General features: G+C 40.4%; 4 protein-coding genes across 7 annotated transcripts in view; 1 reads left to right on the top strand and 3 right to left on the bottom strand.

The window, feature by feature from the left end:
* Positions 1 to 3,145, bottom strand: part of LOC146461076 (ADP-ribosylhydrolase ARH1-like) — a 54,038-nt gene extending 50,893 nt beyond the window's left edge. For 2 of the 3 annotated variants that reach the window (XR_014857486.1, XM_085087341.1), the window contains exons 1-3: positions 3,009 to 3,091; positions 2,822 to 2,907; positions 2,327 to 2,652 (exon numbers count right to left, since the gene is read on the bottom strand). Coding sequence is in view for 2 of the 3 variants with exons in the window: in XM_085087341.1 (XP_084943467.1) it covers positions 2,327 to 2,652; positions 2,822 to 2,907; positions 3,009 to 3,028 (432 nt within the window). In the remaining variant the exon portion in view is untranslated. Of the gene's footprint in view, positions 1 to 2,326; positions 2,653 to 2,821; positions 2,908 to 3,008 lie in introns of all 3 variants that reach the window. The other variant, XM_085087342.1, reaches the window with a different exon arrangement.
* Positions 1 to 27,300, bottom strand: part of LOC146461068 (uncharacterized) — a 177,152-nt gene that overhangs the window by 17,130 nt on the left and 132,722 nt on the right. The gene's annotated exons all lie outside the window — the stretch shown is intronic.
* The window catches only part of LOC146461074 (uncharacterized), a 59,016-nt gene that overhangs the window by 17,130 nt on the left and 14,586 nt on the right, over positions 1 to 27,300 (bottom strand). The window lies entirely within an intron of this gene.
* On the top strand, positions 10,289 to 16,821 carry LOC146461075 (uncharacterized). The gene is made up of 3 exons (XM_085087263.1): positions 10,289 to 10,462; positions 10,593 to 10,663; positions 13,447 to 16,821. Exon 3 carries the CDS (start codon positions 13,459 to 13,461, stop codon positions 16,819 to 16,821), a length of 3,363 nt encoding a protein of 1,120 aa, XP_084943389.1. The 5' UTR covers positions 10,289 to 10,462; positions 10,593 to 10,663; positions 13,447 to 13,458.

The following is a 27,300-nucleotide window of genomic DNA, read 5'->3' as shown; positions in this document are numbered from 1 at the left end:
TTTAAAATGCAATCCAGCATCACTATAAAGAAACAACATGTACAAAGCTACTGTAAGCTGATACTCAGACGTTTAATGTTCGCAATGTGCTGAAGTACAGTACCATATCACGAACGCTAAAAAAAAGTTTGTTTTGAATTTGCTTCACTCTTTAGCAAGAAATTCCTCTTTTAGTAACTTGTTCTTCAGCCATGTGACATTGAACATTGTTGATTGTCCTATTGTTTCCTTGCATGAAGTGTTTTTGTATGATACGCCATTAAAATTGACATTAGACCACACCCAGTGAGTATTTTTAGTGATCCTGTATTAAGCGGCCACCTGTATTAAGTGGCCAGTTACTCAAGTCCCGAGGGTGGCCGTTATATACAGGTTCGACTGTAATTATTTACAAAACTCCTAGTCAAAACTGATTGTGTGGGATGGGAAACTCTTGAGGAACATATTCATACCCATATCTTGAAAAATGCTGGGCTAACATTTTTAAAGTTCTCTCATTTTTGTTTCCAAGATGCACTAGAACAAATCACAAGTTGTTCCTTTCAAGAATTGATGTGAGTTCTTTCCTCTTGTTATTCCTCGCAAAGCGAGGTTAATGTAAATTTGTCCGGCGGAGCGGAGCTAAGCCGCACGAATTCGAGCAAAAAATATATTTATATATGTCTTTGAAGATGTCTGTATTGTTGCCTAGCAACAGTGAAAAACAAAGTATGAATGACGTCAGACAAAGAGAACGTTGCTAGGCAGCAGTAGGTTGGGCCGACACACTGGCGTCAACAGTTTGCTGGAGCAAAATTTGCATACATCGGGAAAGTTTGCTTTCATTGCCGAATCAAATTTCAACTGCAATGTTCATCAATGTTCACTGAATAGAAATATCTCTGCAGAATCTTTCCCCTTTCTTCCAGAAAACTTTTTTGGGAAAGATTGCATTGAAGAAATTACACATTTTTCGCCGCTGTAAAATTATTTTCCGTGGGAAATAAATTCATCAAACACGACAGCGCTGCACGCCGTTGTACATTTCGTCGTGTCAGAAATAGATGTCAACCGCAAACTAGCCTGTGGAACTACCAAAAGACCAGGCTCATCAAAATAGTTGCTATGCTCAGTAACCTTTTAATCTCCTCATTTGATGCTACAATACAAGTAAAGAGGGCTTTCCAACCAGACCCAGCTTCGCGAGGTTTTGCGAGTCACATATTTCTAGTTCTAGAATTGTTTTGTAGCTAAGTGAAGGTCTTCTTTCACCTTTTTCTGACAAAAGAGGAAATAAAACCCCATGATACTTCCTGTTAATTAAGAAAAAAACGGTAGTAACAAAAATTATCATGCTTTATCTAGGTTGTAACATGTCACAAGAAAGAATAAAGAAACAAACAAGTAGATATAAATAAATAAATAAATAAACAATAATTAAGATAGGAAATAGAAAAAAAGGATCACTTAGCATATAGACATCTAAATATAAATGACCATAATGTGCCCGTTGTAGCTGAACAGTCACATAATACAAAACCCACCATACTAGAGAGACCCTGGAGGGCAAGCTATGCACAGTGGGACATCCAAAACTAAAAAAAATTCAAGTTTGGCTGGATTAAGGTGACTCCATACAGTTATTTGGCGCACGGCAACTGGGTTCTAAAATGGCGCGAACAGTTTTCTGACTGATACGGGAATTTTCATTATGCTGGCGCACAAAACAAGGCCAGTTTTAGGATGAAAAATAAGGCTATTTTAATGAGTTTTCCACTACGAATTTTTCCGAAAATTGGCTCAAGGTTAAGGATTTAGCTGGTATTTGTACTCCAAAAAATCTCAGGAAGAATTATACACGGGCAACTGGAATAAATGGCAAAAACGACAATTGCAGAAATTGGCCAAACGTCATACATGTATGTACAGAATTTGTTCTAACTTTACGAGGAGACACTTTGGAGTTTCTCTCTTCTTTACACAAAAAATAACGGGATTTTACCATGCGATATTCAGACAAACCTGTTTTGAAACTAGCTAGGAGTGAAGGAATCAACAGATGTATCATCGGCTGGTTGCCATGGAAATGGAGTTTACCAGTAGTAACAGTGTTCTTAGTTTGAACCCAGATATTTTCACAGGGCTGAAAGAACCAGAACATCAAGAAAAATATATATATTACTACTAGCGAAAACTGAAGAAATGGTATAGAGCCACCTTAAGTCGCTTTGTTTTGGTTGTCCCATTGCAAAACTTGCTGTCCAGCATGGCGGATTCTGTACCATGTGACCGTTAGTTGTGAAGGGCTCATTCTGTTGATGCAGGCTTATGATGTAGATCGACTTACCATACTTTCTTTGTACATGGAAGCTAATGTGCTAAAGAGCTCCTCATGTGTCTTCCAAGATGACACCAATGCCTCGGCGGTAGCCAGGTGTAAAACGGTATCATCACTCACCATCCAGCCTTTGATCTCAATATTCTGGAGACCGCCAAGCTCTTGTAATTCTTCGTGGATATCTTGTCCAGAATGACAAAATTCCCAGTCGCCATTCTTGTAGCCCAAAGCATCTCCTGTAGCACTTAGGAGCATACAAGCTTTAAACTGATCCTTAGAAAAAGGCATTTTGAAATTGGAATCACCTCTCAATGCAGCACTACCCTTACTGTGACCTAGAAAATAAAAGGAATTAAGTTCTGTGTGAATGGGTTAAGCAGGTTTTAATTTAATATTCAAAGAGATTTCCGTGGACACTGGAACCCTAGAATGCCAGAAACCCAAATCCTTCCTTACTAGTTAGTACATTCATGGCTTCATGAAGACAGCTGAAAGTTAACTTACCGAATACAATTAAGTTATTAATTTTCACCATCTGAGCTCCCTTCATCGGAGTTATCAAATAATTTAGTAACTGTTGGCTGCGCCTGCTTGAAACGCAAAACCAGTAACAATTTTTCAGCGACTATCAAACTAAGAAAGTGTTTAAGGCTTAAAAGGAGTCATACATTTGAAAAAAAGCTCTACTTACGTGCTCCAGAGTCGGGCCATCGCTGGAATATTGTTGTGGATTGTCAATTCTTCCGAAGTAAGCTTTCGTAGGAGAAGCGTACGTGCACACAATCATGCTAGTCGGATCCAGTGTTTCTCGGTTTAATTTGTCACGCGATTTCTCCTACTTGTTCCAACTCTTTGAATGCTTGATCACGGTGGAGAATTTTGTCGTTCATCGCACTTTCTCGGCTTAAAAAGGTGTGTTCTTATAACCAGGTAACACAATTTAATATCAATTTAAACCTTTAAAGTGTTCATCTTGAGTTTTCTGGGGCTTACAGTGTGTTTTAACATTGGGCTACTCCGGATTTTCGCAGTTTTTGAAAAGATTCACCTAATGGTGTAAAATCTAAGCGCACAATTTCAGTCGTATAAAGATTTAAAAGTTGAAAAAAGGAAGGAAAGAGAAAGTACTGACAAGAAAGTTCAGGGTTGATGTGTCTATTCGTCTGTTCCTCAATCAATAGACAGGGTCGCGCATCGATCATGAGTCCTGATGAGTCGTACAGAGAGATCAAAAAGGACAGAATTTACGCTTATGTGTAAACTGACTATATATAAGCTAATTATTTTCAGTATTTTATTAACAATGAGATTTATTATGTACAGAACAATTCAGATATAACGCAGATACATAAAACGTCCATATGAGTACTTCATGATTCGCATATTTTTAACAGTTATCCTAAGAAATCGCCCCTAATAATGATATTTATCAGAAATACACCGTCTATTCGGTCGGTAAAATATTCAATAAACGGCTCAATATTATACATCTTAAATATATTCATCTCTCTTTGGACCAAAAGCGGCCATTATCCCATGACGTAACGGCCGCGTTTTGTTCTGCATTTATAGTGGTGGGTATACACCGAACAGCGGCCTCAAAAACAGCTTCTGTATACAGGGAATACAGCCGGACAAGATTGTATGAAAACCGTGACACGAGGTCATACAGCCGTAGGTCGTGTTGGCTAAAATCACGCGACATTCCGCAAGATTGAGCAGAATAATTGTTTTGTTATTCAACGCGGGTGCAACAAAGGAAATAGGGAACGTCTGCACGCAGGCTATACATTGATAACAAAGCGCAGTTTTCTTGCAGAAAAGCTGGAGATGATCTTTTTTTGTCACCCTCAATATTCGTCATCTTTATACAACATTGTTTTAAAAATATCAATTGTGTTAAAATTATAGATGATGCTGAATGTTGAGCACACCATGACCATGTTTGGACGGCGTTACAGTTTGTTATATGCATACAAGTATATTGTATACCCCAGCTATGTCACGAAATCTGGGTGACTTTAACCCGAAGTTAGTTTTTGTCTCTGTGCGCTTGACAAACATTTGGAACAATTTCCGTCAATAATGATACATGTGGACTTCCATCTAGAAAAAGTGTTCGATAGTCCCAATTTCTAAATCTTTTGGCAGTTTTTCTGTTTTGTTTTTATTTTTTAATTTTTTTTTGGGAAGTTATATCAATAACTGTCTTTAGTTTTAAAAAATGCTATTACAGTTAATTCAAACTCTCTGCAACGACAACCTTCAAGGGGCACTGTCACGAAATTTTCGTAACGTGTAAAAGCCAAAAGATTTTTTCATCAGTGAAAACCTGCAAACAATGATCCAGTTTCGTAAAACAGTGGTCTGCCAAGGATGATGCGGATAAATTGGGACTACAACTTGAAAATGTTTGTCTAGCGTTTTCAAGTTTTCTTGTTTTGAGTGGGAAATTTCTCCAGAAAACAACAGAGGTTTACTCTCCCAAGGAGAATTCCGTTTGATATCGTCCTCCTGCGGTTGCAGAAACATTTCTTGCTTCAACAAGCGTACTGTGGCATGATTTCACCACGGTTTTACAAGACGGCAGCAAAATTGTCATGACAGTGTCCCTTTCAGACAGACCTTTTTGGTCATCATAGAACGATTATGGGGTGGTTGTAAATTTAGATTTAGTCAAATTCGTCACTAAGTGTGACGGGGGAAAGAAACAGAACTTTCGCAATTCCTTGCAAACTAACCCCCAACTATTGCACACACAAAGACCAGACCAGCACACCGGGAACTCCATGCCCTACTCTTTTCGATTAGTGTGTGGGTTCTTTAACGTCCCACAAGGTTATGAACATGAAAGTGTTGTGAGACGGGTCCTACGGTTTATTGTCCTTATCCGAGAAGACTAGAAAGTCTAGCCATTTGCAGATATCAGAGCAAAGGCAGAGGATTTGTATGAATGAATGACTAGTCAGGACAAGAAAAAATGCAGACAAGTGGCCGTAGTTTGGAGACTGCGGCCATTAGCAGAGGTTTGAGTGATTGCAACATAATAACACGTCGATACATGTTAAGAGAAACAAATATTTACAGGTTCTGTAAATATTGTTCTCGTAGTTCTCCAACCTCGTTCCCAGGCTATCTCTTCTTCACGTCCCAGGACGGAGAGACCCTGGGAACGAGGCTGATTGTTCTCCAGTATTTCTTGTGGTTCTAGTTGGGAGAATTTGTTTATATCAATTCAAGACACTATCTTCTTTTTTCCTTTTTTTTTTTTTTTTTTTCATTTGTGATCATTTTACTTTATTCTCATGATGCATGGCATGCCGTGTACCATCGAGTAATGATGTTGTAAGGTTTACAGCATTAAACTTGAGCAATCAGTTGGCCCTTTCTTCAATAATAATATCACAAATGGATTCCCTTCAACAGAAAACAAAACTGCAAAGTTACCTTGAAATATGTCGGACAAAGAATTTACTTTGGAAGAGCTCAACTACTTCCGTGTCTGCTACATCACTGCCAACGTCATCCGGAACGGACTGCAGTCCGTGTTTAAACAAGAATGGGACAGAGTCCATGGATGGAGGTTGGGTCCATGGCAAGACACTGAAAAAAATGGACAAGACTTTTTTGACATGGAATCCCCAAAAAGTCGAAACAAGAACGTGAGATTCCTGAGTATCATACAAAATGGAAATACAAGTGAGTGGGACTGTTCTTGTTTCTTCTTTGCAATTCTCTTTTCTGATTCGCTTGGATCATTGGCGAGTCCTACAGTTGCCATAAACGTCGATGATCTACGTGTTTTCCGCAACAGAGTTTTTGCACATCTTTCTCAAGCCAGTATTTTGGAGACTGACTTTCAGGCCAACGTGAAATGGGTCTTGAAAACGTTCACAGCTCTGCATCTTGACTCAAAAGAGCTACAGGAAGTCAGTAAACTGAACAGTTTTCCAACTAGGGAACTTCAGCAGCTTCGAGAGCAGATTGGCATCTTGGAAGAGGAACTACAAGCCAAGCCTAAATCCTTCATGTGCCTTCCACCTAAGCCATCCCATCAAGTAACTGAACGAAAATCAGAAGTTGAAAATCTGATGCAGACGTTCATGGACCTCCAAAACACCCATGAAGAATGGTCCGTTGTGACAGTGTATGTCTCCGGTAACCCCGGTTGTGGCAAGAGTCAGATTGCTCGTGAGGTCGGGAAAAAGTTCTATGATGAGGCAGTTTCTGACGGTAACCAGGACGCCTGCGTATTTGTAATGACCTTGAATGCTGAAAGTGAGCAGTCGATACTAGATTCATACTGTCACCTTGCCCGTGAACTTGGGGTTACAGAATACTCGCTGAATAGTATCACTGGGTCAGATTCAAAGTTGAAACCTGATGAAAGGATTGCCCATCTTAAAACCCTTGTTTCTGCCAAAGCAAAAGACTATTCCACGTCGCTGGTTATATTTGACAATGCCAATGACTTGAGGGGCATACGGAATTGCTGGCCTGATGACAAATGGGGTGGACGTGGTAAAGTTCTCGTTACCACTCAGGACAGTGCCAGTGTACCATTTGCTGATCCTTCCTGTGGACATATTTCCCTTAGTCGAGGAATGCAAATGGACGATGCATTGTCTCTTCTCAGAAACATTTGCCAGTTTTCATGTGATGACGAGGAACTAGAGCAATCTGTTGTCATGGAATTAGATTTACAACCCTTGGCAATCGCTTGTGCCGCACTCTATGTTCGCTATTTGCAGGCCGATGGAGTCACAAATCGCGTCAGTCCGGGGACCTCTACCTGGAAGAGTTACCTCAAGAAACTAGGAAAGGGAAAGAGGCATTTGACAGAGAAAGTTTACGAACAAGCATGCAAGAATTACCCATTGTCAATGTCCTCAGCCGTCACAATGGCTGTGCTTAAGCTTGTGGAGAATGAAGCTTTGAAACACGTAGTCGATTTCCTGGGTTTGGGTGCACCAGCACCAATTGACCTTGACATCATTGTCAGTTTCGTGACAAAACAAGAACCAGATCTTGATGAGGATACGACTGCTGCTGACATAGCGAAGTGCTCTTTGTTGATTCCGCTTGTTCTGGAGGATTGTCGAAGAACTCTCATAAAGGTGCATCGGGTCGTTCATGATGCCTTCAAGAACTACATACTTGACAACTACAGCAAGGCGAAGATTGCCTCTCTCATCCGCAAGTTCACGGAGACATTATCTCCTTTTGCACAACATAGTTTGTTTCAATTTGACCTGGAGTTTCACATCTCTTCAAAGCAGATGGCCCCTCATTTGGAATCACTCAGCACTTATTTGGAGGCACCATCCAAATGTTTTTCAGATGTAACAAGTCATGAAAGATCGGTATTTAAACATTCATTTCTCAATTTTGGTGATATTTGCAGACAACACGACCTTCTTTCCGCAGCCCAAACGTATTTTGAACATGCCCTTGAGATCTTTAATGGTGAATGCGGTGGTGACGATAACCAAATTAAGCTAAAAGCAACCATCCTAAACAATTTAGGCATTGTCTATCATGACTTAGGGCAGTTTAAGAAGGCTCAGGATCACCATGATGATGCTCTGGTTTTGCTGGAAAGTATAAATCCGAACAAACCATCTCATGAAAAAGCGGATTCTTTTATCAAACTTGGAAATGTATTTTTCAGTGTTGGCAACCTTGAAAAAGCAAAAGAATATTTTTGCAAGTCTTTAACAATGAGACAAATTCTGTATGGTGATGAGCACTCTACTGTTGCTGATGCACTTACCAACCTTGGGATGGTCCACAGCGTGTTGGATGACTTGCAAAGTGCCGAAAACCTTTTCCTAAGATCCTGTACTCTGAGGGAAACAATTTTTGGGAAAATGCATCTACGCGTTGCCGATTCTTTGAGTAATCTTGGTGTTGTATACAGCAAATTAAGCCAGCATGAGAAGGCAATACAATACCACACACAAGCTCTGGAAATGAGAAAAAAACTTTTTTTTGCAAATCATATATTGATCTCCGATTCTTTCAATAATCTTGGTCTGGCTTACAAGTTTGTTGGCAAGCTGGAACAAACCAGGCATTGCTATGAATGTGCACTGCGAATCAGGGAACAAACGTTGGACAAAGAACACCCTTCCGTAGCAGGAATGTTAAGCAACCTTGGTGTGTTGTATATGGATTTGGGTGAATTACAGAAGGCTAAAGACCTGTTCCACAGAGCATTGCAAACCAGGATCGAAGTATTGGGCCTTAATCACTGCGTTGTTGGCGATTGTTTGTTGAACCTCGGACTCGTACACGAACGTTGCAATGAGTACGATGTTGCATCCAGGCATTTTCAGAGAGCTGTGGATATCTATGGATTGACTTATCATACCGGTCACACGTTATACCAGTCCGCAGTTGAAGGCTTAGCACGAGTTTCTCAAGACAATGAGCATTTTGATCCAACAGAAAGATTCAACTCCAATCCTTCAATTCCATCTAGCTCTGCTGTTCGCTTTCGTTATGCACGATCCAAAAGTAGTAAACGTGCACGGTGTTTGATCTGTTAATTTCGAATTGATTGTAACTGTAATATATTGATGGTGAAACACAATTTTTTTCAACGTTTCTTGTTCTAGAATTCAATTCACTTTCTATATTAAGACCCATAACAAAGGCCGGAATTTATATGTAAGCTTTATTTTGTTGAATATTATGTCTACATACTTGGTCTGTTTCACAACTCGCACATTTTTGACTTACAGTGAAGGTTCATGTTGGGAATGTGATGAAAACTGGAAAAGCAACCATGAAAATATTTTGACCCAGGCTTAACAGTTTCTCAATCCTGGTGTTTCTTCCTTGTTTAAGTCAGGTTTGGTACCGAACTCCCCAAGCTCACGGTTGACATCACATTCGACCGCGTATCATGGACGCCTGAGAACGAGGCTTCTGTTGAGACAACAGGGTCCAGAGGAGACTGCCTCTTCGCATAAGCCTCGCATACATCTCTCATTGGTGGCTCTCATTGGTGCTGTGGCCCCTTATCAATGCAAACTGTCTTCTGTTTCTTCTTGTTGGTTGCGCGGTTCCTGCTACAGTTTATTTTCCACTACAAAAAAAAAACAGAAAGCAGACGTTGACCACGGGGGCAATATGCGTTGCAAAAAGGGCAGCAAATTTTGACATTTTACGAGCTAGGCATGAAGGGCCGAGAAAAATAAGATAACGTAAGCAAACTTCTGAGCCCATAATCATTTGGCTTACGGTATGTAAAAGTGAAAACGCCCAAGCCAGTGGCGTACAAAGGGTTTCATGGTTTACGATCAAGTAGAACTCCTCTGGACCCTGTGTTGAGACTAGTTGGATATAATTTCGTCTTTTCCCTCGATTAGTTTTGATCAGACATGTTCGGTCAGAAGGCCTCTCAAATTTTTACACCAAGTGTTTGAAGTCGTAACTCGAAACATGTGTTGATGATGAAATACAGGTCCCACTAAGCTGTTTTGGTAAAAAGAAAAATTTTGAAAAAGCAGACTACATTTTCTACTGGTCAGCTCACTTTGCTTCCTTTTTACATCATGCTGTGTCTACCCATAAATCTTTTTGCAATAGTTGAGTGTTCTTCACTGTAAAAGTCCATCTATACGTTTAGTATTTTATTTTAAATGAGCCCTCCAACCGAGAAGAAACAAAGCGCGTTTTCACAAATAGCCGAAAAGCGTTTCCAATAGATGGGTTTATGATGACCATTTTGACCGCCTGCGTTTTATTGAATGGAAGACGTTGGCGAATAAAAGAACATCGTTTTGCGTCTACAAGTGAAGCGTATAGGTGTGACGTAATCTTGTGTGTACTTAGAAATACACGTTTATTTTTATTAAAAAGTCTGATAGTTCAGTCCAAGAAATTAAACCGCCCGATTGCGCAGAGTTTCCCAGAGTCCTAGGCGTATCACTTATAAACCCGGGAGGATCTGGGGTCGACAATGGCCCCGGTATAGAGTGACGCATCCGAATGTTGTAAATTACGTGACGTTTGCCTCGATCAGAAATATTATAAAACTAGCGTGATAAATCTGTTATCGCGTGACTAGCATCCGAATGGCTCCATGGGAATGACAGTGAAAAGTCACTTTCACTTTCTATTCATCAGACGGAGGAAGTCTGACTCGTCCCCAGTCGTCTCTCTTGTTGGGAAACGCAGAGCGCGAAGGGTGATGGAAAGGAAGAAAGCGAAGCACTCCCCGTCAAGCGAGACAAGAGAGACGACTGGGGACGAGTCAACGCGGAAGTGATGAAGTAGAGGAAGCAAAACAGCGCCTTTCTGCATTAACTTCGACATTTCTTTTCCGATAGCTTAAAGGTAAGTTGTTTGTGGCAAGGTATTCTGCAATTTATACTCCATAAGTCATTTTGCTGGCATGCACATCTTTCGACAAAATTGTGACATAACACCATGCGACGTCAATTTATATTGAATAGCATAGGCAAGCTGATACGGGGTATTAATTCAAGGTGGAAATCAACGACTGTTTACGTTACTAGGGGCATTATATTCGCATATTCCCAGTCACGGACATTTGTATTGCTCCCTACTTTGGTCTAGGACGCATTTCTAGGTTTTATTTGAATGACCCATCACAATCGAGGGACATCTTTGACTGGGAAATTTTGTTTTGATGCTGTTATCGCTGTAGTCTAGTTAGTTCCTGTGGTTTATATGCCTTGCGTTCGCATGCAGTTACTTGTAGGCTTCAAAATCAACTTGGTTTTAATTATTCGTGTTAGCTAGGACGCCAGTTTTGTTTTTTTGTATATACGCCGCTGTTGCGGTAAAGGTTATCATCGTCAGGAGAGAAGAGTTGGGTATTTTTGTCCATTTTGACCGCCTTTGTTTAATTGTATGGAAGACGTAAACGAAAATAAGAATACCGTTTTGAGTCTATTTTTATTAATTATTAAAAGGTCTGACAGTTAAGTCTGAGACTTCAACTGCCCGCCTGTAGGTTATTTTAGCTGTTTCCAAGGCAGCAATTCCATTCAAAATAAAGTTATCCGGCCTTTGAACAACTGGGGCCAGATAGACAGAAATTTATGCTAAGTATGCCGGATCCAACTCAGCGATCGGTAATTTAACCGTGATCGGTTAACATGTTTGTTCTACAGTTTTTCACGTGCAGAGATGATGACAAAATTCGGGAATTTTGTACTTCACGAAAGGTGAAAGGGAAGAACTTGCTCGTATCAGATAGAGCGCTGTATGACAGTAACAAAGGAAAACTTGTCAAGAAAACTCGTCAAACGTGTACAGGAGCAAATATAATTTCAAAAGGATAACTGACTCGGCCACCCTTTGCAGACGAGCAGGTGAAATTTGTCAGAAAAGAAAAAAACTTGTCAAGGAAAACTGGGTTACAGTGTCGTTCACTCTTTACTTGAACAAGCAAAACTTTTCAAAATAACTTGTCAAGCAAAGCGTGCTCGTGTGTAACCGCGTATAAACTAAGAACATAAATATGCAAATATGCACTGACGAGTCAGTGAAATTTGGCTAAATTTGCACAACGACACAAGCACAACAAGCGATGCGCCTGGGTAGGTCTGCGTGATCGATAGAGATGGTTAGAATTTTCCCATTGACACTGGTTTCGCCACATTACAAGCTAATAGTTTGTTATTGTAAGTTTAACGCTTTCTAAGATTTTCTGTAATATGGATGCATGGGTCACGAAGGGCGATCAGATTTCATTGGACTCATTCTGGCTGTTACTGTTAATGCTCTGTGTACGTGAAATCCATGGTTCTTGGTTTAACGGGAATGGGCGTTTTCAACTGAATTTACTGCGTCCCAAAGGAGTTGGAAACCACAAGCTTCTCGATTTCCTACAAAGAGGGCAGGGAAAGCATAGTGTTCTGATTGTTTGAACAAAAACCGTGATCGTTTGAAAATATCATGCCGATGTAGAAAGATAGTAAGTAAGAAGGTTCTCGCCGCACTCAGTGCAAGCATTTAACTCGGTGGCAAAAGTTACGTTTAACCATTACCTAGCCGTTTAATAACTGGATGCCTTAGAGTCGTTTGAAATGACCGCACCGACATGGAATAATTTGTCATAAAAATCAAAGTGCTCAAACAGTTTATCTTGACAGTCGACATGCTTTATTGGGCCACCACAGGGTGCTTAAAGAATGTTGATTAATCATCGTTTTGTGCATTGAAGCAGAAGAGATACCGAAGTAAACTAGATTACCAAGTGCTTTTGTCGACATCTTTCAGGACATTTGCGCTTATTTGGAGCTGCCGATGAATCATGCACTGTGCCCAGAGTTGTAGGATTATAACTCAGTAGCGAAAGCATCAACACTTAGCCATTATAACACTGTGATACTATAAAAACTGGGCTGGAGAACCTTACAGCAAAGGAGGATATATGGCCGCTTCACATTGATGTGAGAAAAGATAGTGGACGGTCTGGTGGTAGTTACACCTCGTTAGGCAAATAAGAATCGCAATGCCACCGACACTCATCATTGCTTTTAAGTCCAAGCAGTGGAACTGACTGGGATACGATCCCACAACATATCTCTATAAGGCCCACAGATTACCCTGAGGTATTTCGGGGCCAGTAATTAATGAGCTTATGTAACCTACTTGCTACTAGCCACCCACCCAACAATCCTTAATGAGAGGTATAATGCGGAGTATATCTAGGAATACTTTGTGTTGGTACTTTTTGAAGGTTTCGTTAGTATATTGCCAGTTTGCAGAGTAATTAAGCACAAATAGACAGGTTATGGGAATTACTGACTCGATCGCGCACCTGAGAAGAAAATATACTCTATCGGAATCAAATTTGAGCAAAAAGAAAATGAAATGTGTATGAAAAGGTCCTGATAGGGTTTTGTTGCAGCTGTTGGTGATATGAAAAAATGCGATTATGCAGTCTCGTTTTCTTGCACTCCAAATGAGTAAGATTGGCAATGATGTTCCTAAATAGCTTTTATAGACGGATCTCAATCAAAATTCAATACTAAGAACTGGCATGTTTGCCAAAAATGGGATAGACTGGGTGGGCTCAGTCAAATCCAGGTGGACTATGACAATGTTTAAAACATTTCCTTTTAAAATTTGATTTTCTTAAACAGAAAACTTCTAGGATGTCTGGCAGAGAGTACACATTGGAAGAACTGAACTATTTCCGTGTCTGCTACATCACCATCAAGGTCATCCGAGATGGTCTGCAGACCGTGTTCAAACGGGAATGGGACAGAGTTCATGGAAGCACCTTGGGTCTATGGCAGGACACTGCCAAAAATGGAAACGATTTTTTCAACTTGGAATCACTGAGCAGCCGACGAAAAAATAAACGACTTCTTGGCATCATAAGAAACAGCAACACAAGTGAGTGGGATTCAACAAGTTTTTTCTTTGCAATTCTGTTTTCCGATTCGCTCGGGGGACTGATGACTCCCACAGTTGCCACTAACGTTGATACTTTACGTGTTTTCCGCAATGGATTTTTTGCACATCGTTCTCAAGCCAGTATTTCGGACACTGACTTTCAGGCCAACTTGAAATTGATCTGGAATGCGTTTACAGCTCTGCACCTTGACACTAAAGAGTTACATGAAATCAGCAGCCAGGGAAGCTTTCCAACTGGGGAACTTCAACAGCTTCAAGAGAACATTCGCGTCTTGGAAGAGGAGCTACAAGCTACGCCTGAATCATTCAAGTGCCTTCCACCAGAACCATCCCATGAAGTAAATGAGCGAAAATCAAAAGTCGATGAGATCTTGCAGATGTTTAAGAATCTTGAGAAGAACGATGGTGGTCCCAATGTAACAGTTTATCTCCATGGGAACCCAGGATGTGGAAAAAGTCAGATTGCTCGTGAGATTGGGAAAACGTTCTACAAAGAGGCAGTTCCTGATGGTACCGAAGACAGCTTCGCATTTGTAATGACCTTGAATGCTGAAAGTGAACAGTCGTTGCTAGAATCGTTCTGCAAATTTGCCCGCAAACTTGGAGTCACAGAATACTCACTGAATAGTATCACTGGGGGAGATTCAAAGTTGAAGCCTGCTGAGAAGATATCTCATCTTAAAACCCTTATTTCCGCCAAAGTAAAAGACTATTTCACATGGCTGGTAATATTTGACAATGCAAATGACCTTGAGAGCCTTAAGGGTTGCTGGCCCGATGAAGATTGGGGAGGATGCGGGAAAGTTCTTGTTACCACGCAAGACAGTATCAATTTACCGTTTGGTGAATCTTCTTGTGAAGATATTTCATTGAGTGACGGAATGCAAGTAGAAGATGCGTTGACTCTTCTCAGAAGCATTTCTCGTTTCTCCTGTGATGACGAGAACCTGGAGCATTTGGTCATCGAGGAATTGGACTTCCAGCCATTGGCCATCGCTTGCGCTGCACTCTACGTTCGCCATGTGCGTACCGTTCCTGGAGGCTTCACATGGAAGGACTATCTCCGCAAATTAGAGATGGGAAAGAGACACGAGACAGACAAAATTTACGAAAGGCAAAGCCGGAGCTACCCATCGTCAATGACCTCAGCCGTCACAATTGCAGTGCAAACGCTAGTACAGAATGAACTTTTTAAATATGTGGTTCATTTTCTGGGACTGGGTGCGTCAGAACCAATTGACCTTGACATCATTGTCAGTTTAGTGAAGAAACAAGAACCAGATCTTGATGAGGAAGTGGCTGCTGCTGACATTGCCCAATGCTCTTTGCTGATTCGGTTTGACGAAGACGATGGTGCAAAAAGTCTTATAAGGATTCATCAGGTCGTTCATGATGCTTTCAGAAGACACCTCCTTGCTAATTGCAGTACGAGGGAGATCACTGCTCTCAGTAAGATTTACATCGAGACATTAGCCCCTTTTGCGCAACACAACTTCGTTCAAATTGACCTGGAGTTTCACATGTTCTCAAAAGTGATAGCTCCTCATCTGAAATTGTTCAGTACTTATTTGAAGACATCTTCCCGCTGGATATCGCCGGATGTGACAAGTGACGAACGAAAACAACTTAAGAACGCATTTCTTAATTTTGGTGACATTTGTAACATTCACGGACATCTTTCTGCGGCAATTAAGTACCTTGAACATGCTCTTGACATTGCAAAAGAGGAGGACGACGATGATGGTGAAATCAGAATCAAATTTATTGCCACCATCCTAAACAATTTAGGCATCGTCTATTGCAAGCAAGGGAAGTTAAGGGAGGCTAAAGATCACCACGAACGTGCTCTGTCTCTCTTAAAGAGTCTAACTAATCAAAATCCAACACCAGAAATTGCCGATTCTCTGAACAAGTTAGGAAATGTCTGTTACAGTCTCGGCGACTTTGGAGAAGCGAAAAATTGGTTTTGCCAATCTTTAACAATGAGAGAAGAGCTCTATGGCAGGTACCACACCACAGTTGCTGCTTCATTAAATAACCTTGGATGTGTCTCCAGCGCAATGGGTGAGCACGACATTGCAAAAGACTATTATCAGAGATCACTGGCCATAGAAGAACAGGTAAATGGGAAATTTCACCCCCGTGTTGCCGATTGTTTGTGCAACCTTGGAATTGTGTGCAGTGAATTGGGCTCAACAAGAAAGGCTATTCAATACCATGAACAGGCCCTTAAAATGAGAAAAGAACTTTACTTTCCAGATCATTTCTTGATTTCCGAGTCTTATAACAACCTTGGTCTAACGCTCAAGAGCATGGGTCAACTTAAGCAGGCAATGCATTATTACGACGCTGCACTGCGCATCAGAAAAAAGGTTTTACACGATGAACATCCTGCTGTAGCAGAAATACTAAACAATCTGGGGCAGCTATATATGGAGATGAGAGAACTTGAAAAGTCCAAAACATTCCTCTATCAAGCACTGAACATCGGGAGGGAATGTTTAGGAAGCGACCATTGTAAAGTTGGCGACACAATGCTTAACCTGGGCCTGGTGCATGAACAATGTTTTGAACTTGATGACGCAGTATTTTATTTCAAAAGAGCTCTGGAAATCTACTGCAAGTCTTATCCGATGAGTCATCCATTGTGCCAGACAGCGGACGAATGTCTTCAACGTGTCTCACAACAACAAGAAGACCCACGAGATCACGATCTCAGGAGCGCAAGATCTTTTTTGCCTAGTACGCGAATACCTGGGGTTGTCAGGAGGTATAGAATTTTAAATCATAATGTATTTGTTGGCTCACGCTGGGGAATAAGAGTACAACACACTTCCGCTAACAATTTGGGTCTGGACCCGACCATTGTTTGCCTTTTGATGTACCGGTTATGCAAGGATGTGGAAAACTACGTAGGTGAAGCTCAAAAAGGATGTTTGAAAACTATGTGGTTGACAATCCCTTACTTTGTTTGTCTTCAGATTCTCCTCCGTAGGATTTTTGGTGAGATGATTATTAACAATGCCCAGGATGTTAAGTGGTATCTTTTTTTACTGTTTCTTTACATCCTGGGCTATTTCTTGCAATCATATTTTTAGTCAGTATATATCAAAATTATGACCCAAACACTGAATTTCAGGGACGTTGTTTGTCTAACATACAGTAAAGTAACATTCTCAGAACCCTTCCAGGTTGCATCCGGTTTATAGCAATTAATACGACGGTTGATCAAAAGTTAAAAGGGGAATTTTGCTATTTTTTGGTCGTCACTGTATGAAGTACCTTTGCTCAAAAATGAAATTGCTTTTAGAGAACCAAGAAGAAAATATCAAGTGAAAAACAAACTGTACTCACTTTTTACTGATTTTTCCAGTGCGCAGGTTGCAAGCCATGTCCATTCTAGCCATCCGTGGCAAAAGATAATTAATAGTAGTTTCTGTGTAGTAGCAGGGTAATTCTTAACGAAGCTTGACTATTATTTTGAGGTTTCCATTGACGTAAATCTGTTCTCCGGCTATACAAAATGACACTAAAAATAGGTAACCTTGTGCGTTTAACCTTTCAGTTTATTTAGTAAACATACACAATAGGGTAAAGACGGCCGAAGGCAGAAAATATAAATAAACTTTGTTTAACAAGGGTGGCACTTTGAAACAGTCTGACGACTGAAAAACCTGTGGCCGTCGGATTCCAAATCGAATTGGAATTTGGGAATGTTGGTTTTTGTGGAGGGAGGAAAACCAGAGAACCGGAGAAAAACCCTCGGAACAAGGACGAGAACCAACAACAAACTCAACCCAAATATGACGTCGAGTACAGGAATCGACCCCAGGCCACACTGGTGAGAGGCAAGTGCTTTCACCACTGTGCCATCCCTGCTCCCCTAAAGACGGCAAGATGTAGCCTGTGAGAGTCGGAGAAGGCGTGTGCTCTCGCAGGCTTGGCAAGATGTCACCTGAACGGATTCAATAACTACTAAGCGTGATAGCTGATTACCTAGGCATATTGAACTTATCTGGGGCAATAATTATTCTCCCGGACTGAAGTAACGTCCACTGGTCGATTACAACGTGCAAATAACGCAAGGAAAGGTTGAACAATGTTTACAGCTGTCGCACAATTGGGACAAATTTGCATGAAGGGCTAGCGCTCAAAACGCCAGCCATAACTCAATATATAAATAAATTCATTACCGAATTGGAATAATATATTTGAAAGTAACCTTTATTCAAAAATTTCTAGTCCTGCAAGGGGGTGCCATCACGCAAGACGTCTAACTAAATAACACGACATAAAGTTTAAAATGATAGCCTTAATAATATCAACTACAAAAGATAAAGAGGATAAAAAATATCATGACATCAATCATCGTACAAAAAAAAATTCATCATTGACTAAAATACTCAAACAAAACTTTTTTAAATTAAAACATTATTGTACTTGACGAAAAATTATCCACTGGTCAGGTGACTCAGGTCTTGCCATTCAGGGCCAGGTTGTTCGAAAGCCGATTAACGCTAATCCAAGATTAAAAGTTAACCGAGGTTTCCAACTCGCTCATTAAAGATTATTTTAAAGGCTCATTTTAATCTAATGGTAAAGGAAAGTCTAAGGTAAGACTTAGGGACAAAAATCTTTTGGACGAATCCTTATGGATTAGTAAATATACTCGAATCAAAGTTCACGTTAACCCAGGATTAGCTTAATCGGGCTTTGAACAACTCGGCCCAGTGTGCTACCCTGGGCGCCGGTCAGGGGCTTTTCTTGTGCATTTTACGATTCCCGCCAAAGTCTCCATCCCGAAGTCCTTGTGGCACGTGAGAAAAACCTCTGGCACCAAGGGGCCTGGCACCTATTTCAAGGGCAAACTCCAATAAAAATCTTCACCTTTCCATTCCTGATCTGTATTTTCAGCTTTTCAACAATATTCTCATTCAAGAATTATAGTTTTGAAGATAAAGAACGCAGCACTAGGAAGTTGGGAAAACTTCGGTCGATGGCTAGCCAATGACCGTGCAAGAAACTTGACAGTTACTGAAAAAACTACTTTTTTAGACATTGTGTTGCACAGTGCATTTTTGTCTTACTGTATAAAATTAAAAGCCTTGTATATTTATAGTTGCCCTGCAAGCAGAGGCCCTTCAATCTTCCCGACTTATCTAGGAAGATTGAACACCTTCTGCTCGCAGGGTAATCTAAAGTAAACTGGGAAAGATTTCCGTACAGCTCTGTTCATTAAACCCTTAAGCCCCTACAGTGATCAGCATCAAATTTCTCCTTGTAATATCAATGCTCAATCAACCCCTGAAGTCATGAGAATTAAGGATATGACCACCCAAGGTCAATGTTCTTTATATGTTAATAACTTCTCCCCAGTACGTTTATGAGAAAAGTATAGGGACAAGATAGGAGAATTTGTTCTTTGATATTAGGGCTTAAAGGATTAATTATACGTGCACCACTGTCATACAAACCCTCTTCCAAAAATGGCGAGTGTGAATAGAGTTTGAGTCACAAAATGTACACATGATTACTGTTTGGAGCCATGCGGAAATCTTACCATAAAAATGACCTGAAAAACCCAAAGGGAGTTCGTAATAAAGCATTATATCATTATTATGAAGAGCAAATGTCATTTTAGGAATAGGTTCAAAAAGCCTATGTTCATGTACTCTTGAGTTGCTCTGAATTCTTGCATTCAGAGATTTATTCATTTAACGACACCTTTTGAAGCCCTTTTTGTGGGAGCCATTCACTCACAGAGGTGAACTCCAGTCCTCAAAAGCTCAACTCCTCAAAACCATGAAAAAACTTACATATAAATTTGTTGCCAGACCAAGGGATACATCTGGTCCAAACTTCCCCACTCCCAGTTACACAGTCAAATGTGCACCCTATTGAAATAAAGTGTCATTCATTCAAATGCCTGGGGTACACTGTGTGCCCATGGGGGGGGGGGGGGGGGGGATAACAAGGGTTCAAACCGATCATTGATAGAGACAGTCTCGCCTCTTTTCACTTCACCTTACTTAAGATTCAGTTCTATTTTGAGAAATGCTTTCAAATTCTCATCAGGTATTTCCTCTATGGCAGCCCTGGCAACTGTGTCATCATCGTAAATCCTTAGCATCTCCTCTGCATGTTGAATCATCACACAGTTCTGACATCCACTCATACAGCATAACTCCAGAGGGGGTGGGGCTGGGGGAACTGGCAGCATCTTCCCTGAACTGGCTTCTTGCTCTATTTTAACTGACGAGGCTTCCTGTTGTGTACCTAAAGAATAATATAATATGCAAATATGTAGTAAAAACAGGTTCAGTCATGTAGTAAGCAATATAAAGATTATGCATCTTGTGTCATGAGGGTGAAACATGCCCTTGTTCATAAAATGATGGTTACTAAGATGCAAAAATAAAAATGCAGAGCTGCAGTTTTTGGAATAGGATCCTTAGGCTTGAGTACAAGTACAAGGCTGAGTTTGACTAACTGGTAATGTATTTATATACTGCACGTATCACATAGTCTCATGGCAGTTTACAATAATTTTATTATTCTTCTGTGGGGTGAGATAGGAGACCTGCATGTAAAGGTGCCACTATCAGTCCATATTTTGATCTCACCCACCCACCCAACCCACGCATGAATGTGAAAGACAGATGAAATCAGAGATAGAAATACACCACCACACCAGGGACTATGTCCCCTACTCTTTTTGAATAGTGTGTGGGTTCTTTTATGTCCCACAGATCATTAGGAACAGGTGTTGTGAGACAGGACCTGCGGTTTATTATCTTTATCCACGAAGACTAGAAAGTCTAACCATTTGCAGATGTCATCACAAAGGCAGCACTTTCTCCCCTCCCCTCCCCTAAATAGCTTACTTTCATCACTGGTCCTTCTGTGGGATATAGAAAAGAAGCAAACACCCTGCCCATGCAAATAAAGAAAATTTAGATGTCAGCTTGAAAATAATGATGATATACTTTACATAATTTATGTAGCATGATTAGTCACTGACAGAAGCATGGCAGATTTAATTTCCTGTTTGGTCGCAAATAGGTGTGGCATTTAACAGTTGTTCATATACATTAACACTCAATGATATTGCAATAATTGCAATGTCATTGACCGGTCATTACTTTCCAGATTACATTGTGATCGATTAAGGTTACTGCCATGTTTCGCGAGTGCCTTCAGGGAAATCTAGCGTACGCGCTCTGCTTTCAATTAAACCACGGAATACTATATATCACTGTAAAGCTGATAAATTGAAGTTTGCGAAAATATCATTGTTTTTTATTTTGTTGTATACATAAGCACTCAGAGGCCTGCAAACTCAATACTAGCGACGTGTACTTAACTGAATTACCCACTTTCACGTAAAGGCGCACAACCAAACAGACTGCACAATATCAATCAGGATATAATAGGCTAATAAAGTGTGTCAGGCTTTTTCTCTATTCCTATTGATTTGTGAGAAAACCCATCCTAAAGATAAACAATGGAAAATTTTTGTAGTCCCTTCAGATGTTAACACGTCACGGGATAAGTATTTTGAATTTCGTAAAAGCCTGACACACTTTGATGCATTAATATCAGGTGACCATTTTGGCCAAATTCCGTTGAAATCTGGCAAATCTACATACCCTATTAATTCATTTGAAGATGGGGAATTCCCGCAAAAACAAAAGCCGTGTTTTCGGCCTTGAAACATTTTCTGAGTTTTCGCACCTCATTAAAATACTTGTCAACGCGCTTACGCCGCCGGCCAATCAAACACAAAGAAGCATTCCCTGGGGAGTTCTGTAAGTATTTAGTGTTACTGTAATATTGTAAAGCGATTTCTTTATGGGAAAAGTTAAGTCTGGCGCGAGAAAGCCACCGGCGAAACCAAAACAACGAAGAAAACGGCAGATAGACGCAGAACATGAAACTGGCAGCCCCAGCGGAGTTGACACGAGACACGCACTTCTCACCGCTATCAGTACACGAGGCTGCGCGCTGAGGTTCGCTGATTATTTTCAGCTGGTCAACAACGGCGAAAGTGGCTGGATTGTCCCCGGCATCTTCGATTTCGGACTCCGAACTGATATTCGACCCTTTACTATCCGATTTCTCGTCCTCGAATTTCTCTGCTGCCGAGGCAGTTATAGAAAATTCGACTGTTTGTACCAAGAACCCTTGTCGCTCTCCGCCAGCTGACGTTTTTTGGCTTTGTCAAATGATATTTCGACCTTCTTTGGGCCGGGTTTTTTCTTAACTGTCACCCAAGGCGACTTTTCTAGTTTCGGTTTCTTTATAGCAACCTTTTACGCAATGCTTGAATCCAAAATGGGACGCAGTTTTACAGTAAAATTTTACATACAACGCCGTGACATACGATGAACACGATGTAGACAAAAATATGCAAATTTGCCGGTAACTCGAGATCGCCGGTAAATTTTGTCGCGTAAAATCTCAACACAGTCCCGCATAAATTGGATTATGACACCTTCACTCCCTCACCGCTTTTCCTACAAAACTTTGGTTTTCAGATAGCTCGCATTCTTTTTAAGATTTCTAACGGCTGTTTTCACGAAACTTTGCATCCCTTTCTTTTTTCAACAATTATCTAAAAAATTATTTGAGAAAAATTCGACCTTTCTTCCCTGTAAGTAACCTTAACCGACTTTGGCTGTTGAGAGGATTATCGTAATTAGCCATTTCTGAGTTTCCCAAGGCCTCTTTATTTATATCAAAGCAAAGCTATTCATTAGGTGAGTTGTATTCGCATGGGAATGAAAATATCTAATTTTTCTGTGAATGTTGTGCCTGTTTGGCTCTTTACCAAGTTCCTGGAGAGCTGTGCATTCACTTTCAATATTATTCACTGAAACATCTAATTAACAAATCGATGGCAGTTTTCTATGGTCTATACTCTTATAGACCATAAATGACACCATAAGATGTTGAAAATTCAACTGGAACCATGAGCCGCCGTCAGAGACCCCTGCTAGCAAGGAATGAAAACTCCTAACATTCAAACGAACTGTTTTTGTAAAAAAAATATCCTTGATTTCTCTTGTCTAGAAATTAGAGTGTACAGACGGTCAGCATAACATTTTCTTGGCGTTGGCACTTCAGCGGCCATGTGGCATGGAAGTTAGAAACTCTTGGCATACTTTCGGCGTGAGATGTACGCAGAATTCACCCTGGTGGAATCATTATTTTTTATGTTAAGAGTTTCTGCACAACCCTTTCACTTTCATGATACCCCTGAATCAAACACAAGCAGCGGGTGTGAATGGAGTATCAGTTATCAAATGTATAAGCATTTTAGCATGCATAAGCTTAATTAGTGCAAGGGGCCTTACGAAAATCTTGGGACCGGCTGGACTGCTAAGTTTAGTCTAAACTCGCAGGAACAGTGGATTTGTGCCACTGCAAGTGGATCGTGTATTCTGAAATAGTTTCTTTCTTCTGAAGTTGAGTTTTACTCGCTTGTTCATTTAAAGTTTAAAGTTTTGAAACGATGGTACGCACTCATTCAAAGTAGTGTATAAAGCTATAAATACTTTTATTATATGGCTGGCTCTGCGAGCGGGCAAGATGAGTCAAATCCTGCGCTGTGATTGGCTACCCGAGCGGGCAAGATGGAGCTATCTTGCCCGCGCGGGATTACCCGTTGCCCGTTCGCTTGGCATCGAAAGTTTAATCCCAACAACAATGCAATCTTTTCTTCGATTTTCTCGTTGTTTTGGGGGAAAACGCTCACTAAAAAGTTCGGTAAACTCTCAACATTTACCTAAACGGAAGGAAAGAGAATGGAATCGTCCTGTTGTAGTGAAAATGTTGTTTCTGCTACAATGAATGTGAGTTGAACCGGTGAGTTGCTCTGCGTGTAGTATTTTAGATAGAGTGGATTTTGTAAAAACAATTGTCTCAAGTCGAGTGCCAAATTGATAAATTCTCTAGGTTTGCAATGACTGTATTTAAATCATAGCGTAGTGGAAGATGCGTTAAGTGTTTAGAGCAGTTCAGAAAAGTATTTTTCTCAAGTTCGCCGAAGAAGCTCACGTTTTTAATTTAGCCGCGTCTTGCTTGTTGTAAACAACAAAATCTTATCAAAGTTTCGCCCAGTTTTCTGATTTACCCGCTCTTTTTTTCGGCTTGTGTTTGCATATAATCTCAAAATCTATTGTTTCATTCAAGAATTATCGATTGGAAGCCGAAAACTGTGTAAAAATGTTTATTATTTACGCCGCCGTGCGATCAGCTGAAAATGGCGAGTTTGCCGGATTCTATTCAAATCTTCCCGCTCTTGCGAAAATCTAAATTTTTCGTTCTCAATAATTGTATACTCCCTTTAAGCCATTATAAAGTTAGAGCCCTAAGATAATTTAGGATTCCTTGTTTTCCACGATTACATGCTAATCCAAAAATGTACTGAAAATAAATCTTGCACCGGCCGGCTATGAAGAATTTCTTTCCGAGTAGAGAAGTTTCATGTCCTGTTTTGTTTTGTTGTTGTAGTTTTAACTTGAAGGTAAAGCCATATAATAAATCCTTTATTGACCAAGGTTGTTCGGTCAAGATGGCTGGATATTGGCCTCGTTCTTTTTTTGCGTTTTTATGAACCTCGACTTCGTCTCGGTCCATAAAAACGCAAAAAAAGAACTTGGCCAATATCCAGCCATCTTGACCTCATGCTTGGTCAATAACGCATATATATCAAAGAATAAATTTTCCTATCTTGTTCCCATACTTTTCTTATAAAGGAACTGGGGAGAAGTTATTAAAATATCAAGAACATTCACCTTGGGTGATCGTATCCTTAATTCTCATGACCTCAGGGGTTGAAAAAGCATTGATATTACAAGGAGAAATTTAATTCTGATCACTGTTAGCGCTTAAAGGGTTAAACGATCATTATTGAACCCGTTTTTGAACTTTTCATTCAGTTTCTTTTTAATTTTGAATGCCCTCAGTTGTCAAACCAATCAACGGTCCAACTTGTGAACAACAAGTGCAAACGTTTTATAAATTGGCCCTTGTTTAAATGTTTTCTTATCCCCGAACAAAACTAGTTGTTTGAGTTTTTGTTACCTCTGTTTTGTATTTTCGTTAACCAATATTTGAAATTGGCTGATGGCGTAATGAAGACAACAAAATGTTTTTCTTCAGTACTTCTCTACCTTATTTTCATTCTAAAGAAGTTTGTTTGGCTAATATTAATAAGTATTACATATTATTTACCAAACATTTTTTTTTTTCAGGAGAAACACGGAGTTATGTCTAATTGTAGATGTTTCTCTATTTACGTGAAAGCTGAGAAAAGTAGACTCACTTGTTATGACAGCCAGGGAACATACTCTGATTTTTATTTCATTTTTTTTTTCGGTCTCGCGTTTCGACGCCATGAAGCAAGATTCGAAAACAGGATGCTAACATACGCCAGAATATTCTAGACTAAAAAAATTTTCAAATAGATTCTATTACTAGGTCAGTTGTTTTGATGGAAGTGACGTCCCGACTCCTACTGTTGGTGATTTGGGATTGTTATTTTCTGTAGTGAGCAAGAGATTACACAGGTAGACCACCTACAGTTGCCACAGTTTCAATTGACTAAACCTCCCACTTGTGCGAACGAAGAACCCCGAGTCAAAAATGCTCAGCTTGTTCAGTGGAAAAACAATCAACCCGCTGGGGAACTTTTCAATGTGGGAAACCCAATATCGGCTGATCGCTGAGGGGAATTTACACGGCAGACAAAAACTGGTAGGACTCGTAAAAGAGTGTTAGGGTACCGATACTTAACATAGAGAAATAACCGTGTCGTTCTAGGTTCATAGTTGCCTTTGCCTAAACATTATCGGTAACGTACCTCTTTTATCGGGTCCGTGCCGTTTGGCTGTCTTTTAAATAGCCCTCTAGATCGGGACAGCAGCTGACTCGGGTGGTCCAGAGAAATCACATTTATATGTGTATCGAGAGACATTGCCATGGGGAAAGCATGTTCCACTTTTCCTATACTAAGAGGGTCTTTTATTCTGATAACGTACCGGTCCGTATGTAAAAACGTGTGGCGTCAAGTGTTGGTCGTCTGATGCTTTTTCCAGGTACTAAGTCTTGTACGGGTCTTCGAGTTGTATTGTCGGTACCTTGTAAACTCCTACCTGCTAAGTCAGTAAATACTCAATTAACTAATTAACAAGATTGTGTGGGCGTTAAATATATATCTGGCTGGGTGGAAAAATCGATCAGCTGACTAAGATAATGCTCTTTTGGTAAACTGAGTCGCAAGCCCGGATCTCACTGACTATCTACCCATGGTTCTTCGAAGATGGCTGAGAGCAGGGTCGGCTGAAAAACCGGTCGAAAGCTGGCGAGCTACATGGCTGAGAGAGGACCGTGGATGAGCTTGCATGTTGAAGAACAATTTTTCTCTTTCCTGCCAGCTATCTAATCGTCCTTTTCTTTTTTCTTTGCTTCTTTTCCGGATTTAAGGGGTTAAAAGCCACACTATAAAACCTTGGTCTGTAACCGAAAAGTTTGGCTAAACAAAACTACGCCGTCATCACTTAGCTTCAAAATCGCAACAACATCAGCAAAAAGTACTCCAAAATAACAGGTATTCTGTTTTCTGCGATGGTTTTACGGTCGTTTTTAAAGCCAAAATGATTTGTGTATGCTGACAGTTTGATCTGTTAAGATTCTTTAGCTTACATCACAGAAAACTTTGGGAAACGGAATGTTATTTTCAGAATTTTCGAGCTGCTGTTGGTTTTCAGAAAATGATGCCAGCTGGCCTTATTTGGTACTTCAAAACGACGGAGATGCCTTCCCTTGCCTCCCCCCCCCCCCCCCTAAAGAAAATATTAATTTTTTCAGTGTTACGAATGTGTGACACGACATTTCGCTCAGCGAAATGCAACCTCATTCGCAGGGTTCTCTTTCTTCCTTCCTCCAGAAAAGGACACTGGATGGGGCTGGTCGTGTGACACCCAAAATCTGGTTGATTGACAAAATTTGTCATTAGGGAGGGGAAGTAAAGTTTCCAGTTGTTGCTTTCTTAGAAATGCCCGATCGAGCTTCTGCGGATGGTAAGGCCCACCTGAAACGAACATATCGCCGAAAAAAAAGGTTGAGTGCCCCTGGCAGATTGCAAGGCGGCCCATGTTGTTTTGCGCTGATGGTGCAGTTTTGGAGAGAAAAGTCACTTTGAACAAGGCGAGGAAATGGGGAGAGAAGATAACAAAATCAAAACCACTTTTTTGTAGTATGTCAGATGAACTGAAAAAAGAAATCTAATATCTGCTTCGCTTGGTGAAAAACTACTCACTTGGACAAGCCTCCCGGGGAGCCTGATTCACAAAGGCCTCCTAAGTTGAGATGTGTCCTAAGTATTGTTTCCTAACAATAGAGTACTGTTGGAGTAACTGTAAGCTAATGTCAAGAAACAGTACTTACTTTACATCTTAACTTCCATGTTTCTGGCCCCAGACTTACAAAAAGCTTCATTTTTTCGGACCAACGCATTCCAATGTTTGTCTGCACTGAAACGTTGTTCTTAGATTGTGTTTGTTAACTAGAGA

Source organism: Pavona decussata, unplaced genomic scaffold, assembly GCF_977016875.1.
Source record: "Pavona decussata unplaced genomic scaffold, jaPavDecu1.1 SCAFFOLD_202, whole genome shotgun sequence".
NCBI classification, from domain to species: Eukaryota; Metazoa; Cnidaria; class Anthozoa; order Scleractinia; family Agariciidae; genus Pavona; species Pavona decussata.
Note: the sequence above shows the minus strand (reverse complement) of the source record. Positions and strands in the feature narration are given on the sequence as shown.